At 29.4% G+C, this 18,151-nt stretch overlaps 1 protein-coding gene across 1 annotated transcript; it reads left to right on the forward strand.

Moving 5' to 3' along the window:
* The first annotated feature begins 4,274 nt into the window (after window positions 1–4,274).
* LOC107926644 (spermidine synthase 2) lies at window positions 4,275–8,835 on the forward strand. Its single transcript, XM_041117469.1, has 9 exons — window positions 4,275–4,751; window positions 5,671–5,747; window positions 6,390–6,512; window positions 6,692–6,796; window positions 6,872–6,944; window positions 7,388–7,459; window positions 7,546–7,741; window positions 7,835–7,964; window positions 8,533–8,835. Exons 1-9 carry the CDS (start codon window positions 4,571–4,573, stop codon window positions 8,593–8,595), a joined length of 1,020 nt encoding a protein of 339 aa, XP_040973403.1. The 5' UTR covers window positions 4,275–4,570; the 3' UTR covers window positions 8,596–8,835.
* Window positions 8,836–18,151: the final 9,316 nt, after the last annotated feature.

The raw sequence follows: 18,151 nt of genomic DNA on the forward strand, positions 1-18,151 counted from the left end.
TTTTTATTTGGTTTTTAGCCCGGTCAAATTTGGGCTCTTACAAAATGAGATTGGATTATACAAGTGTGACTATACCATGACTTGTGTACAATCTAGATATAAATGATAAAATGATATAATACATGAAAAATTTATCACAGAAAGGTTATATCGAATCATGACTTCTCTCACCACTCTGGCGAATCCATTCTCATTCCACTCCATTATTCGCAGTGTGAGATTAATTCCAATAATCTATCCCTCGCACCAGCCCTGACTTGAGGACTCTCTTATCTCATAAGCAAAGACCGCTCTATCTAGCTAAACTAGCAGGTCATCATCCTTATGACTATACGAGCTTGCCATCCCCTTCGCTCTTTTCCTCCCTACGAGTTATCATCACGGTGGTGTACTGGCATCAGATTTTCCTCAAAAAGGAATAGTCTTGACAAAATCCTATCTCTTTGGCAGAACCCTTTATCCTGGGAGTACATCCCTCAATCTTTCTATAAGATACGCTTCTCGCATACAACTTCATTAAGCTCTCCCTGGTGGCTCTTCATTTCAGATCATTGTTTGTGATGTTTGGATAATTTCTCCTCTTGCATTTCCATGATCAAGCTAGCTCAATGTCAAATAGAAGAAGAGTAGTTCTATATGGATTCTACTTATGAGGCATGGTCTATACACAAATCTCCTTGTTTTATCACTGTATTTTATTTTTTAACAAGAATTTGGGTCACACAACTTTAACAAAAAAAATGAAAGTGTTCTAAGAAATTAAGTAATTTGTAATAGATGAAAAAAAATACTTAAAACAATAAAATGGTTTCTTAGAAATTAGGTAATTTGTAATACTTGAAATAATCACTTAAAATATGTAAGAACTACATAAAACAAGAAAGGGTTTCTTAAAATTTTAGTGTTGGAACCTACGATAGAAACTTACAAAGAAAATAGCTAGTGATAACATAAGTGCTACTTGCAATGCCATTAAAGGTGAAATTGCGATAAGAACAGAAAAAGCAAGAGCGCAACAAGTTACTTACACAGTTCAGTTTTCCTAAGTTTGCAAAATCTAGCTTAGTGAGTAAATCCACTATCTTAAGTTTTCCCCTGAAAACTTAGGCTATAAATCTAATACTAAGTGATTTAAGCCTGATCACACGCCGATATACTAATCTCAGTTTTGCAGCTAACGATCTAGATCATTCACCTCTAAGTTTCCCCTTGAAAACTTAGATTATAATCCAAGTAATAAACTTGTTTACATTCTCAAAGCACTCTCAATTAGGAGCTCGTCAATGAATAGATCAGTGCTAATTCACTTGATACAAAATCTATACAAGTCTCTCAAAATATATAAGAGTTTGAGACTTGCTAACGTACTAGATCAATTACAATCAATTCCCCCTATAAAACAACAACTAAAATAAAATACACAATATTTTAATCCTCAGGATATGTTGCTTAAAATAGATCGTTCTTCGTAGATGGGTTGTCATACTACTACAATATCAACAAGATTTTCAGTCCAAGGATTTTTGTTCTAAAAGACTGTCAACTCCAAATATGGCAAGTTATGTTGTTTGTTACAGAGCTAACTGTAGTGACCACTATCGTTGGCACTACGTGAGCCACTGCTCACATACTTGCCTCAACAATAAAAACTCTATCAAGGTTGAAAAAGCACTCCATCCTTAAAGCACAAATTTAGATGCACCAAGCAAACTTCAATCCATCATGATCTGTTCGAATTTCATCAAATCAATTACCCTTTATATAAGGATACAAAGGATTGAGATAAATCTTCATAAAGCCAACCCATATAATCTTGGATTGCTTATCTTGGTAATATAAGGTAAGTAGATCACATAAGAATCCTTGAAAAATAATCTTGTTTGATTTAATCTCTTCTCTAATAATAAACACAAGATTATTTACACAACATTCTTGAAAAGATGCAAGCAAATAACCAAAACGTTTAGCTTAAACATGCCAACAAATAAGATAAGTTATAAAACTATGCCTTGCTAAGTGCAGTGGTCATTACTCAAGTAGCCTCAACATTAAATATTACTTAATAGAATTATTCAAAATATAAAAATGTTTTGAAAAGATTAAGTAATTTAACATGTAAGTGGAGAAAGAGGATTCACCTCACCAGAATAGCATATTAAGGTGCTGATGGTAAAACTCCGTAACTAAAAACAAGTGTGTAGTGAAATAATTATTATAATTTTAATAATAATTAATAGTGATAATAATATATTTGTGTCGGCAAGGAGCAGGAGATTTTAGTTTAATGGCAAACTGCATGACATGAATGATAGCAAAAAGGGTAAGAGTGTTGTGTGATTGCATAACAAGCTAGTAGAAACGTTTGCTGTAGTTTCAAGGATGGATTTTTTATTTTATTTTTCATTTTCTAACTACTGTACAATGATGGAGTTGGAGTAGGTCTGTATAATGTAAACCAGAAGAAACATGAAAAAAAGAAATTTAAACAGGAAAAGCATTTAATATAAATTGGTAACTCAATTTATTAAGAAAAAAGCAATGCTTTTTTGTTTTCTTTTATTTGCATGAATTTGTTCATCCAAAGGTAAAATCCAAACTTCATTAATATGTTTTAGTTAAAAGGGACCACTCTGCTATTAATGTTTGATTGTTTGGGAAGTACGTCATCGGTGATTCCCGTCAGAAGAATAAAGCAAGTATCTCGATAATTTGAGTCTGTTAAATTCCAGTTTATGAAAAAGGAAGGAAACTTTATTGTTGATTGGTAGACCAGAACATGTCCATCTACTGATGTTAATCTATGTATTCTTAATGTTCCTATATTTGATGTTTTAGAATATAAATTTGGTTCTCCTTATGTAAGAATAAATTGATATAAATCAATATGATGCATTCTATTATTTATCCAAAAAAAAAAAGAAAAGGAACCACTCTCCTTATTAACTTCTTTTAAACTAAAGTAAATAAAAAGTATAGGGAAAGTAATATAGAATAGATTTTATCACACCCACACCCATGATGTAGGTAAATAAAAATACTTTATATTAAAAAAATATTTACATAATTATTTCAATAAATTATTATTGGTAGGGTGGTAAAAGATTTTTATATAAATTTGTTGGTCTTGTGTTTAATTCTTGATAATGATTTTCAGTTGTTTTATTTGAATTTGATATAAAAGTATTACAAGACAAATATCATTATAAGAATATTAATTATCCTTTAAAGTAAGGGTATTGTTAATATTTTTACAATTAAATTGATATCGAGTTAATTCATAACACCAACTCAATCAGTCATTTTGTATATAGTATATATTTTTAATATATATGATGAACTTGACCCTTTTAGATGAATGAAGATGAAAGGTATTTTGGTCAAACTAAAAAAAAATGTATCGCTAAAATTACAAAGTGAATGGAGAGATGTAATATTAATTAACTAGTTTATATTTCTATGTGATACACAAATCAGTTGTGATGTAATATTAATTAACTAGTTTATATTTCTATGTGATACACAAATCAGTTGTGTATATTAAATTTATAATTTTTTTAAAAATTAGTTCTTGTTTAAATTTTTTAATGAAAATTTTCATAAAAATCATTAATAAACTGAAACAATAATGTAATTACAAAATACTTTTAAAAATGTTTAACTAATTTAGAATCACTTATATTAATTTTATTTAATATTAAAAATATTTAACATTAAAATAATATAAAAGTTCATCATGGTTTGTTTATTAATATTAATTTATTATAATTTAAATAATATTATTAATAAATTCTTACAAGTTAGTTATTTTATTTATTGTTAAATTAATTTATTTGAATGTTAAAATTATTAATATTCGATTTTTTTGTAGTTCTATACTTATCTTTGCTCCACTTTAATCAATGAACCTATTATTATTATATTTGTAAAAAAAATATAAATTTAATTTGATAAATGTTATATATGTATTTTTTTAAAATTATATTTTAAACTTAAAAATGTACTATTTATTAGTTCTAATATGATAACATTAAAACTTAATTAAATTAAATAAAATCTTAAAATAAAGAGATAATTTATTTAAAATTAAATTTATATTTAACATATAAAAATTTTTAAACAAAAGATATGAAATAATTAAAAAGCAACCATTAAAAAAATAATTTACTCAAATTATAAATAAATGCTTTAAATGAAAAATATATGTCAAAAAATTATAATTTGAACATGATTAATTCTTTCCTTTTATTTTATAACCTTTCCTTTTAAATTCTATATCTAAAATCGAAATGTAATTTATTAACATGTTACAAAAATTGGTTAATTTTGTCCCTATGATAATTATATACAGATTTCAGTTTTAAGGCAGAGATATGAACAATTATGATGATCTTACCAGAAAAGCACACAGATTGAGAAATTGCATAGGGACAGGTGTTCCCTCCCCCCACTCAACCAGCATATAAAAACCACCTACTATTGTCATCCATGGCAGCCAAGCCAAGCTCACATACCTGAAAACAAATATCCCGTCACTGAGAATTAGAAACTAAGAAACCAAGCCTACACCCTAATGGCAGAGATGAATAACATCGTTTCTGGTGCAAATATTCACATAAGCGACCAGAGGAAGATTGTGAGTATCAGCAATGATAGTAATTGTGAGACTCTGACTAGTGGAGGTGATGAAAACATGGTGGACAATATTAAAGAAGCTGGTGGATGGTTTGCTGAGCATTGTCCAATATGGCCAGGTGATGAATGCCCACTACTGCTATACATTTTCTTACTTTTATATCATATTTTCTCATCTTTATAAACCTAGCTAACTTGTTTTTTGCCTTCTTTATATAACATCAACTTCATCAAACTCACCCTACATATCATTTTCCTTTTGGTTATATCCTATACTATATATATATATGTATGCATAGTATTCTTCATTTCTTTTTGGTTCTAAGGTTTCTCCTTCGTTACACAAATCTAGGTTAAAGACCTATGGAGGGACTCTATGTTGATAAAAGAGTAAATTAGTCATTTTGTTAAAATTTACATTTATTTCTACTATTAAAAATTAATCTTTATACGTTAGCATGAGGCACACGTGGAATGACATGTGTCATTTTTTGATTATTTCATCAATCACGTCAATTTTTAATAGTACAAGTTGATTAAATTTTTAGTTAAAAAGATCAATTTACTCTTTGATCTAATGTTAAATTGATCTAATGTATAGAGACTAGTTTATTATTTTTTAAATAGAGAAGACAAAATGCAATCTCAGAAACTTTTATGATACTTTTACCCACAAATCTAACTCTAACTAGATACCATTTCATATCTTTGGATATTGTTTATATACGTTTAAAACCCTTTTCCCCACTTTAATCACAGATTCATTCTCTCAACCATTAATAAAATATGCATGGATAGAGGAATTCTATTCATTTGGCAAGTGAAACCCTTGTGGTTTTGTGATGTCAAATTTTCAAACTTTTTTCTAAACCAAAATATTATTAAATAATTTACAAAAGTAGCCCTAAAAGCAATCATATCTAAGCTGTAAAAGCAAGGACATTTTGATGTGGATTTAGATTTTAGATTTTGTAGTTCCACTGATGTTGCCGAATGTTGATAAGGTTTGTGGATGTTTGTTCATAATGTATCTTGAAGGACAAGCACACTACATAAAGGTCGAGAAAGTTTTATTCGAGGGGAAGTCAAAGTACCAAAGAATGATGGTGTTTCTGGTAATATTAATTTAATTTAATTTAATTATATTAGGGTAAACTACATTTAAGGTCATTAAATTATTAATAAATTTACGCTTTAGTCATTCAATTTTAAAAAATTACAAAATGACTACTGAACTATTCAAAAATTTTTATTTAAGTCACTGGGCTATTAATTTTTTTCTTTAAAAAGGTTTGGCTAACGAGCCCCAAGTGACAATCCGACAATTGGTATGGTTGATCAATACCTATCGACAAATAAAAGAACATACCTTAAATCCAAGTTGATCTGAAATTAATGTCAGTGATCAGAGAAGAAGTTGTTTGAATTTTGGTTCACAAATTCATGATGTTTAAAGATGTTTCATGAAAAAAAAACTAAATTGTAGAAGAGAAAAAGAAGGAAAGCTTTCGATTGAAGTAGGTGATGCGAACAAAGAAAGCCATAAAATATCTATTTTAACGGTCCAATTACTAAAATGAAAACTTTTGAATGGTTAAATGACCATTTCGTACCTTTTGAAAGTCAAATGACCAAAGTATAAACTTTCAAATAGTTTAATGACCTTGAACGTAGTTTACCCCGAATATATTCTTAAAATCCAACTTTCATAATTAAATTTATAAATGGTGGCCTGGCTGGCACATGTTAATTTGTAGTCATCAGGATATGGAAAGGTGTTTGTGTTAGACGGGGCACTCCAACTGACCGAGAAGGATGAATGTTCATATCAAGAAATGATGACCCACCTTCCTCTTTGCTCCATCCCAGCCCCCAACAAGGTTCTTATATATTTATTATTCTATACATCATCACTTGTCTATATATATATAGTCCAATGTCTACCATTTTTTGTGCAATAATAAGATTTCATGATGAACCCAGATTTGTTTAATCATTTTTATTTGGTAGCAGCAGCAAAATTTTGAGGTTCGGTAACTGTCATTTCCATCCATTTTAGGTGTTGCTGATTGGTGGAGGAGATGGTGGCATCCTCCGGGAAATATCTCGACACAATTCTGTCCACCACATTGATATATGCGAGATAGACACTGTGCTGATTGATGTGAGTAGAGCAACAACCCTACAACTAAATGTCCTTCACTTAATTGGGTTTAACTTTATGTTTTGATTTTTAAAGGTGTATAAGGAATTCTTCCCTGATATTGCCATTGGTTATGATGATCCTCGCGTAACACTTCATGTTCAAGATGGTATGCATGCATGCATGCTTTTCTTTCTTTTCTTTCTTTTTCAGGTAAATGATAAAAGTATCGTAAAAGTCTTTGTACTAAAAATTGAATTGCATTTTGCTTGTTCTATTTAAAATATGGGCAAATTAGCCCTTAAATAGCATATCAAAGAGTAAATAAATTATTTTGTTAAAAATTTCATCCATTTTTATGGTTAATAATTGATTCATCTAACTCAGTATGAGGTATACATGACATCCACGTATAATTATTTGGTTATTTCATTAAGTATGCCAATTTTTAAAAGTAGAATTAGATGAAATTTTTAACAAAAAAATCTAATTTACTCATCTTTTAAATAAAGATAACAAAACACAATCTAATTTATAGTAGAGAAGCTTCCATTATATTTTTAGCTCATCTATAATAATTTGAATGCTTCTCAACAATAATTTCGCCTGCAGGAACTGCATTCTTGAAATCTGTTCCAAATGGTACCTATGATGCAATAATAGTGGATGCATTTGACCCCATAAGTATATCCCTCCTCCATCTATGCATGTTAATAGTCATTTTAAGTTGTTGTTACATTACATTGACTATATATGTATATATGATGCAGGACCAGAACATGAACTTTTGGACAGTCCATTCTTTAAGTTGGCAGCAAAAGCTCTCCGTCCAGGAGGAGTGATGTGCATCCAGGCAGAAAGCTTATGGTATCAGCCATTCGACATTGAACAACTCATTTCAAGTTTTCGTCATATTTTCAAAGGATCTATCAGCTATGCCTGGACTATTGTTCCCACTTATCCAAGGCATGTCTCAACTCCCTTTTTGTGTGTTGTTTTTTGGGGAACAATAAGAAGCTATAATTGTGTCTAACATAAAAACAAATTTTATTATGACAGTGGAGTGATTGGTTTCTTGCTTTGTTCAACCGAAGGGCCATATGTTGACTTCAAAGTGCCTGTCAACCCCATCGATCCCGACCAGATTTCGGGTGTAGCCAAACAACCCTTGAAATTTTACAACTCAGAGGTAATAATTAATACACATTCTTTGGAATGTTACCAAGATTCCAGAATATTGGATAATGATCTTTTACAAAAAATTTTATCAAGTTAACCCTTATTCTTTTAACTAAATTTGGCTCTCAACCTTTTAAAAAGAATAAATTTGATCATTAACTTTTCAGAAAGAGTCAAATTGTTGTTTTCTTAATGGAAATCTTGGCTACAACTTTAAATTCTTAAACATGATAGTTTGCATGGCAATACAAGTATATTTTATGTTATTTTTTTTATTTTTAAATTATTAATTGGTATGGCATATATAACAAATAGTGTCATTTCACAATGAAGTACACATCAACTATTAAGTGGATTGTTACGCCAATATCATTCAGAATTTGATATTTTAGTCAGTATTTCTATTATATTAAAAGTTTTGTATTAAAAGAATGCATTAATTTTATTTTTTTTCCTTTAAGAAAAAAATAATACAAACCATTTCTGAATAAAGAAAGATATGGTGCATGTGTTAGTGACGAGAAGAAGAAAAGTGAGGATGTGTAATTATATTGAAAGTTGTGTAATTGGAATTTCAGGTACACTCAGCTGCGTTTTGTTTGCCAACTTTTGCGAAAAAGACAATGGACCTCAATGTTTGAGTAGATTGTTTAATGTTTCACAATGTGCGCAATGCAAGTTTCCAATAAAACTATATGCAAATACCAACACATGATTTTTTTCCCTTGTATCACATTTTCAAATGTCAGCTTTCTCATCAATCTAATACTAATATAGTTTATGGTTTCCATTTATAAAAGCTATACACTCTTTTCAATTTTTATTATAAAAAGGATGTAGAGTTGCTATTATCAAGAAAAATCGAGTTTGTAATGATATGATTTCATAATTATTCAAGTTTTAAAAATTTTAAGTCTAAAAAAATTTAAAACTTGAGAAAGTTTAAATCCAATAAAATTCAAAGGTGTAATGATTCTAGCTCGAGATAATAATAAAAAATGACAATTATTTAATTTATGAAAATATATTTATAAATATTATATAATTAGTTTTCATACACATAGATGTATAAATTTATTGTATTTATCTTTTAAAGCATGTTAAATTACTTTTTCAAAATATATTTAGAAAGGGTAAGGTCATTTGATATTAAAAAAATGGGTAGTTTTTTTTTGTTTTAAATGATGAAAACGTTAGTTTAATTAAGAATTTTCTTAATTTTGATTTTTTTATACTTTTAACATTTTTTTTATTTTACCTAGTTTATTACATGACGTGTGTTGCACATCTATTTAATTATTTTAATTATTTAATTATATATTTTAATTTATTTAATTTATATAAGTAATTATTTGATAAATTTGAAAACGAGTTAGGTTCGAGGAACAAGTCAAATGGGCAAGCTTCGATTTTAGTTACTAGAGGAAGACAACAGTCTAAAGATTTGGGTCAAAGAAGATCTAGGGTGAGATCAAAATCAAGAAGCCACTACAAACAATGTGGCTACTGCAAAAAAAAAAAGGTCACATCAAAACAAAATGCTATAAACTTCAAAAAAAAAAGAAGAGCTTTAGCGAAAACAATGAGAAAGGGAAGTAGAAAGCTAATGTAGGAGAGGACAGAGGTGATGATTTTCTAGTGTCAACAACCAAAAGGTCTAAGTTTACATCCGAGTGGATCTTGGACTCAGAGTGTTCCTACCATATGTGTCCCAACAAGGGTTGGTTCTCCACATACCGTTCGGTTAAAGGTGGAGTTGTGCTTATTGGAGATAACCCACTTGCAAAATCGGCATCGGTACCATTCAAATTAGGATGCATGACAGGATAATCAGAACATTATCAGATGTTAGGCATGTGTCTAATTTAAAGAAGAATTTCATCTCTTTGGGTATTCTAGACTCGAATGGTTGTAGGATCGTCATCGAGTTAAACGGTTTAAAAATATATTGTGGAGCTCTTGTTTTAATGAGAGGTCAGAAGATCAAAAGTCTATACATTCTATAGGGATCAACTATTACTAGTGCAACAACGATTTCGTCTGAAATCGAGCCAAAACAGTCGCCACATTGCAATGAGGAGACTCGGGACATCGCAACGACGCAACAAATGTCAATAGATCCAGAGTCAAATACAACAAGATCATGACATATGCGGCTAGGCCATATAAGCAAAAAAAGAATGACCATTTTGAACAAAAGAGGTTTTCTTCTGGAAACAATAGTTGGGAAATTAAATTTTTGCGAACATTACATTTATGGGAAACAAACTTGAGTTAATTTTAGTTTCGTAAAACACAGAATGAAGAACGCTCTCTACTACATTCACTCCGACTTATGGGGTCTAACTCCGATCATCTCAAAAGGAGACAGCAGAAACCTCCTAACCTTTATTGATGACAACTCCAAAAAGGTATGGTTCTAATTCCTAAAAAGTGATAATGAAGTTTTTGGGACTTTCAAGTAGTGGAAGACTTTACTAGAGAAACAAGCTAAGAAATCTGTAAAGAGCTTAAGGACGAACAATGGCCTCAAGTTCTATTCAGCCAAATTCAGCGACTACTGTAAGTAGAAAGGTATTGAGGGACACTACACAATTGCTACTACTCCACAACAGAGTGGGGTTAAAGAACGAAAGAATAGAACCCTACTTGAGAAAGCTCGATGCATACTTTTCAACACAGGCCTCGAAAAGGAGTTTTGTATTGAAGCCATAAATTTGGCAAGCTATTTGGTGAACCGGTCTTCACATCGATCTTTGGATGGAAAGGTTCTTAAAGAGATATGGTTAGGCAATACTCCAAACTATTTTAACCTTAAAGTATTCAGTTGTCCTGCTTATATAAGAGTAAGTCAAGGAAAGCTTGAACCAAGGGCCTAAGATGCATATTTCTGGGTTTTGCTACTTGGTTTTTAAGCGGTTAAATAAGATTAACCTCTCTTTCCTAGGTCCCTACCTGGTGCACGATTCACATTCATTTCTTTGATTTTTCCTTAAAAGAGAAACTATGGAAAATTAAAATTGTTTGTTTTATGATTGATTGATTCTTGTAAATAAATTAAAATAAATATTATAAAATTGCCATAGTATGTCATGCATATATTGGAAGCATGTCATATAGATTAGGTAAAAATGTCACTAGGACTATTGTATGATCATTCTTGAAATCCAGGATAAAAACCTTGTATGTTTTTAAAATATTGAGTGGAAGAAGGTCTTTGAACAAGATTTATGGCCTCTATTGATGGTCCTTAAGTGATAGCATGATAAAGTTTCGAGTTAGTTCCTAACCTAGCCACACCCCAAAGTAAACTTTATCATATGGGTTCACTGGATGAGATTTCCTTTTAAGGATAGCTAGTCATGCATGACTCTCAGTGAGGTTGTCCCAAAATGACTCACAAATGAAAACATGTTCATGACGGGTGTTAAGTCAATGGTTAGACACTCAAGATCGTGTTTTATTAAATTTTTTCCCAAGACATGATATTTAAGCTAGAGATGATGGTCAAATGTTAGACGATCGTTGGTTCATGTAGAGTTTTGATAATTAAGATTCACGAACTAATTGGATGTAATCTATGTTCTTGCTAGTTAATCATGGGACCCCAACACGACATGATTGATAGGTGTGAGAATGATCGTAGCAATAGAAAAATGTTTTCCAAGATTTTAATACAACGCATCATACTACATTCTTGATATGTTGTTGAAATGAAAATATTTGCTTAATAAAAATATAGTAATTAGTGAATCTTTATTGTTTTTCAGTTCAAATATGTCTCATACTCCTCTTGTTAGTATTCTTACTGAGAATAAATTGAATGTGGATAACTTTCGAGAGTGGAAAAATAACTTGCTGATAGTTCTTAACTGTGAGAAACACAAACTCAACCTAGATGAACCTTGCCCAGCTAAAGCTCAACCCAAAGCAAGAAATCACTAGAGACATTCTGGCTTGATTGCTCAATGTTATATGTTAGTGAGCATGAGTAGTGTGCTGCAAAAGCAACACGAGAATTTTCGTATTACCAAAGAGATCATGAAAAATTTGGAGGATTTGCTCGTAGGCCAAGTTGCATTGGCTCGACAATCTGCTATTACAAATTTTATGAACTCTCAACAAAAACCTAACACTCCGATCAAAGATCATATGCTGAAGCTTATGGGATTCTTTGCTTAAGTAGAGGACATCGAGGATAAACAAGACATGAATACTCAAATTGAAATAGTGTTCAAATCCTTGAACAATAAGTTCACTGGCTTTAGGTCCGTTTACAACTTGGGGAATAAGGCGCTTACCTTGACTCAAATCATGAAGGAATTACAATCCTATGAGTTGATACTAAATGGTGGTAAGCCAATTCAAGAGAAACTTGAGGAAAACTTAGTTGTGGACTTCTTACCCTTTAAGAAGAAGTAGAAAGCTAAGAGAAATAAGAAACCAACTAAATCTTCGATTCCATCTTGTGTGGATAGGAAGAAGACTAAGAAGTCAAAAGATCCTAAAAAGATCAAATGTTTCTTTTACAATAGGAAATAGCACTTCAAATCAAACTACAAGGAGTATAAGGATTACTTAGTTGAAAATGAAAAAGGTGTGGAACTCTTTGTGGTTGAATCTTGTTTAGTGGAAGAATCAATTGACAGCTGGATTATTTATTCTAGAGCCACTAACCATGTATGCGTTTTTTTATAGAGGTTCGGTGAAACAAGAAGTCTGCATGACAAGAGCCTCTCATTGCCAATCGGATATAAGAGCTATGTTTTAGTCGAAGTAGTGGGAGAATTTATTTTACATTTTGATAATTTTAGGAAGATTGTTTTAAAGGATGTGTTTTATGTACCTCATTTAAAAGGAACTTAATTTCTGTAGCATGTTTATTTAATGACAGTTATTCCGTAACATTCAATAAAGGGATTGCTATTCACAAAAATCGTTCTTTGATTTTTAATTGATGGATAGAAAACAATCTTTATTTTATCAAAACAAATAACTACTCGATGCTTCAAACTGAAATGGTGAATAAGAAGCTTAAAACTTCTTATTCTAATGAGGGGTACGTATGACATTTAAGACTTGGTCATATTAACCAAGAAAAAATCACTAAACTTATAGAAAATGGTCCCTTAAGTATGCTTAAGGAAGTTAGTCTTCCAAAATGTGAATATTACTTGGAAGGTAAAATGACTAAGAGGAATTTTAATGCAAAAGGTACAAATGCCAACCAACCTTTAGAACTTGTGCACACTGATGTGTTTGGTCTCATAAGCATCAGTGCCTGAAAAGGTTATGATTATTACGTGACTTTCATCGATGACTATTCTTGATATGGATATGTTTATCTAATGCACTGCAAAAGTGAAACATTTGATAAATTTTGAGAGTTTCGTGCAGAAATGGAAAAGAAATTAAGTATATCTCAACAACTGTTTTGATCTAACATTTGGTATTAGAGCCTACCACTTAATGTAGCTAGTGGAGGTCCTTAGTGTTTCTAGGTTCTAGCTATGGAAGGTTCCTCTCCTTCATGTAGCAATTATTTATATTGGAAAGTCCGTATGAAGACTTATATAAAATCCATTAATGAGAAGGCATAAAGAGCAATTCTTACATGATAGGAGTCACCTATGATTGATTCTAAGAATAGTAGAGTGGCAAAGCCTAAAGCTTAATGAACTACCAAGGAAGAAAAGCTCGCTAATGCCAACTTTAAAGCCTTGTATGCCATCTTCTGTGGAGTTGAGTTGTAGAAATTAAAAAGGATTGCCAAATGCACTATTGTTAAATTTGTCTAGTATATCTTAGAGACTGCTCATGAAGGAACATGTACTATCAAGCAATCAAAGATGCAAGTGCTGACCTAAAGGTTTAAAAGCATAAAGATGCAAGAATAAGAGACTATTTGAGAGTTTTATGCAAAGGTGTGTGATCTGTCAAACTAGACTTTTGCTCTAGGAGAGGAAAACACAAAATACCAAGTTGGTCTAGAAGGTGTTGAGATCTCTTCCTGATAGATTCTCTATTAAGGTTATTGCTATTGAAGAGGCTAAAGATCTCGAAAGGTTGGCTATTGATGAATTCACTGGTTCTTTACAAACCCTTGAGATGAATTTTGATGAGGCTAAACACAACAGAGCAAAGGGTGTGACACCTTGCATTTGACCCGATCATTGGATCCGAATATGTGACGTCACATTACATTGCCAGAATAACTCTGACTATCTCAACATATTCATAATGATTATACATGCATATTAGGATTAATTATATAATTGACATTATACTGTTGAACAAATATATAAATTCACTGCCAAATGGGCCCATACATCATTAAATATCATAGCCTGAGATTTGGTTCCCTAATTAAAAAAATAATTTATATTATTATTATAGTTAAAATATAAATATGATAATATTTGTTGAAAAATATGACAAGTATAAAGGATTTCTTGAGGGAGTGCCCACTCCCTGAATAATTGTGGTAGCTTATGCAGTTTTTATATTCATGTTGTTGGGAATTTATTTAATTAAAATTTTGAGCTATGTTGACTGTGTGGGTTATATCTAGCCCATCAATGAAGATCATATAGATTGGATCGGATTAGATCACCATTATCTAATCCATTGGATCGTGGATATTGGATTGTGATAGTAAAACCTATTGTGTTGTGGTTTTACTTGTTGAATTCGCAAGGGTGAATTTATTAGTGAGAGTATCAGTCTTCAAGGTGCAAAATCAAATAAATTGTCACGGGTGTGTGATAAATTTAGGTTCATTTGTTCTAAGTGTTGACAATAGTGAATATTTCTCACAGAGCTAGACTCTGTAAACGTAGGGAAACCGAATTGCGTAAACAATCTTTGTGTCATTTGTTTTGTTTCTGTTTATCCTACCCATTTCCTTAGTCACTCCTTTCAAGCACATAGTTAATATCTCAACAACTGTTTTGATATAACAATATTATCTTATCATCGATTAAAATATTCTTTCATCTCTCCTTAGTGCCATTGTTATTCAAATATTATTCAATATTTCCTCTTTCTTGAACCATTATTTTAATACTCTTCTTTTTTATATAGATATGTGTAACTTATCAATGTTAACAATCTCCTTTCAATCTACATTGATATAAATAATTATTAATTAATAGGCATAATATTTCAAGAAAACGATGAAAATATTCGCAATAATATTAAGTAAGCATTATTAATTACCACATAATAATATGGTCAAATATCAAATAATAGAAAAAGCTAAACATTTAAATAATAATGAGAATAGATTTTTTGTGAGGAAAGCAAAACCTATTTTTTAAAGATGATTTTCTTTAGATGCTATTTGAATAAAAATGTGTAAATATTTGATGCTAATGTATTTATTTACAGTGTTAAATCTTAATTTGATAATTAATCTAAAATAATTAATGTAAACTAAAATAAATACAAAATCTATTTCATTATATCTATGATTTAATTTAATTTAATTTAATTATTTGTAATTAAATATTATTTTTTATTATCCTATAATAATAATTAGTAATATATTAAAATATCATTTTCTATCATCAACTTAGTAACACAATTAATAATAACAATATTTTCATCAGTTAAAAACTTTCTTCTCAACTGATATATAAATATATATATATATATATTTAATATTTAATGACACATGCGTTGAATGTAATTTTAAGTATTTAGTTTTTAATTAATTTTAAAATAATTATTTTTAATTAATTTTTTAAAATTTTAATTCATTATTTGAATTATTAAATATAATAAAAATATATTAACTTATTTAACAATTCAAATATAATAAAAAAATTCAAATATCATATTAAAATATTGATATTTTATAGATCAATAATTTTTTTAATAATATTTTTAAAAAATAAAATAATAATTAAAAATTTTATACTATTTTCAACATACAATAAACGCTATTAAAATATATTAATTATTTTGATAATTCAAATATAGTAATAATAATAATAATCTTATTATTAAAGAATTTGTACAAACAATAAATATATTAAAGAATTTGTAAAATAAATTCTTCACGATTCAATTTTTATTTTTATTTTCTTAATAGTCAATAAATTGACTATAATAATTTGTAAATAATATATAATTAATATGTAGAAAAGATAATAGAGAATATAAAATAAGAAAAGAAAAGATAAATAGAAAGAAATAATGTAAAATAAAATAAAGATATTAAAAATTATTTTTAAAGTTTGTATGACGTGGCAATTTATTATTAGCTGGAAATTTTTTAACAGATATTACATTTTGGTGTAAAAGTGGTAACGAAAGAATAGTTTAAGTATCATTTGTGACAAAAAAAAAGTTTAGGTACCAACTTGAGAAAAAGAGTATTGTTTAGGTACTATTTATGGGTTAAGCTCTTTTATTAAAAAATAGATTTAATAGTTTGATTAACAAGGGTACTAAATTGAGAGAAAAAAAGTAGTTTAGGTATCACGTGAAAAAAATTTATGTACCAAGATGAAAAAAATAAAAGTGTAAGTACTAATTTGTGGGTTAAGCAAAATATAATTATCATAAATGTTAATTTACTCAAATTTTTTTATTTAATAATTTTAAATTAAATATTATAATTATTTTTAAATGTCAATTTACTAATATGATATAAAATAAATGATATTCTTGTCAGTTAAATTTTTTTTTCAAACACATGCTTTTATAATATATATATATATTATAAATAGATAAAAATATATGTTGATTGAATCTTAACTCGATTTGCATGAGTATTGTTGTCAATACAGGAGGATGTAAGTTGACGTGTGCTATCCTCTTATCTATAGGTTGATGAGAGATTATGAATAATTTTAGATATTGTGTAAAAAAAATGAGATATAATATGTATTTATATAATTATTTGGGAAAGGGGTGGGGCAAAGTATTTATAAAGATTAGAAGGGAATATTTGGGATGATGAAAAGGAATAAGAAAGTTACAAAGCCATATCAAATCTAAAACTCTCTCTCACTATGGAATTATGAAAGCAAACAAAGAAACCTTTAGACTAAAGGGGCTCTATCTCCCACATTTTCAGGTCAATGGGTCCATCTATTTAATCAACATCCCCCATTTATTATTTGCGAGAGATACTACCACAACCTACCCTTTCTTTTACTATTTCCATCACAACCAAGTTGTGGACACCAATGCCTCTTATTCATCTCTCTTTTATCTTTACATTATTTTTTTCTACTCAATTAAGCGTATTAAATTAAATATTAAAATCAATTTTGAGTATTTAAATGGAACAGAAAATTTTAAGTATTAAATTAAATATTAAAATTAAAATCAAATATTAAATTAAAAAAAATTAGCTACCAATTATAACATTGAAACTAAACTTAGAGATCAAATAATATATTTAATATATTTCTAAACTTAGTCATTCTTATGTGAATTTGACTTTTCTGGGCCTTAGCTTAGAGGAGGCTCATAATTTTGCTGTACACTTCTAGTTTAGCTCTTCTAATCATATGTTAATCGTTCAGTGCAGTAAAGTGGCTCGTAGATTCGGCCGCTTGGGCCTCATAAATTCTTTTGATTTTTCTTTTGGACTGGATTACAACAAGGATATTCATGAGGTTGTATTGGCATAAAATAAAATAAAATAAAAAATCAAATCTATATGAACCTAGAGCTTACGTTCTAATTTACCTAACTGTAAGTTACAACTAAAAGAAAGAAGCATGTGATTGTAGGAAAGATGAAAAGAGATTTTGCCAAGGAGAAATTCACAAATTTTGGGAAGAGAAGAGCAATATGCATGTAAAAATATCATGGAGGTCTTTGTACTAAAAGTCGGATTGTATTTTATTTTTTCTACTAAAAAAGTAGACAAATTAGTCCCTATATGTTAGATCAAATAGCAAATTGATCCTTCTATTAAAAAGTTTATCCATTTCTGCTGTTAAAATTTGGTTCCTATATGTCAGTATGGGGTATACATGACATGTCATGTGTAACTGTTTGGTTATTCTATTAGCCACGTCAGTTTTGAACAATAGAAATGAAAAGAATTTTTAACAGAAATGACAAATTTGCTCTTTGATTTAATGTACAAAAACCAACGTGCCTATTTTTTTAGCAAAGGAGACAAAATGCAATATGATTTATAGTATAAGTGCCTCCATGGAAGCCGCTATACTA

Source organism: Gossypium hirsutum, chromosome A07 (genome assembly GCF_007990345.1).
Source record: "Gossypium hirsutum isolate 1008001.06 chromosome A07, Gossypium_hirsutum_v2.1, whole genome shotgun sequence".
Classification (NCBI taxonomy): domain Eukaryota; kingdom Viridiplantae; phylum Streptophyta; class Magnoliopsida; order Malvales; family Malvaceae; genus Gossypium; species Gossypium hirsutum.

What these genes read in the sequence shown, in the direction of transcription:
- LOC107926644 (XM_041117469.1), top strand. Translation starts at nt 4,571, where the DNA reads ATGGCAGAGATGAATAACATCGTTTCTGGTGCAAATATTCACATAAGC. An exon ending in GGATGCATTTGACCCCATAA is followed by an intron (nt 7,460 to 7,545) that starts GTATATCCCTCC and finishes TATATGATGCAG; the next exon opens with GACCAGAACATGAACTTTTG. An exon ending in ATTGTTCCCACTTATCCAAG is followed by an intron (nt 7,742 to 7,834) that starts GCATGTCTCAAC and finishes TTATTATGACAG; the next exon opens with TGGAGTGATTGGTTTCTTGC.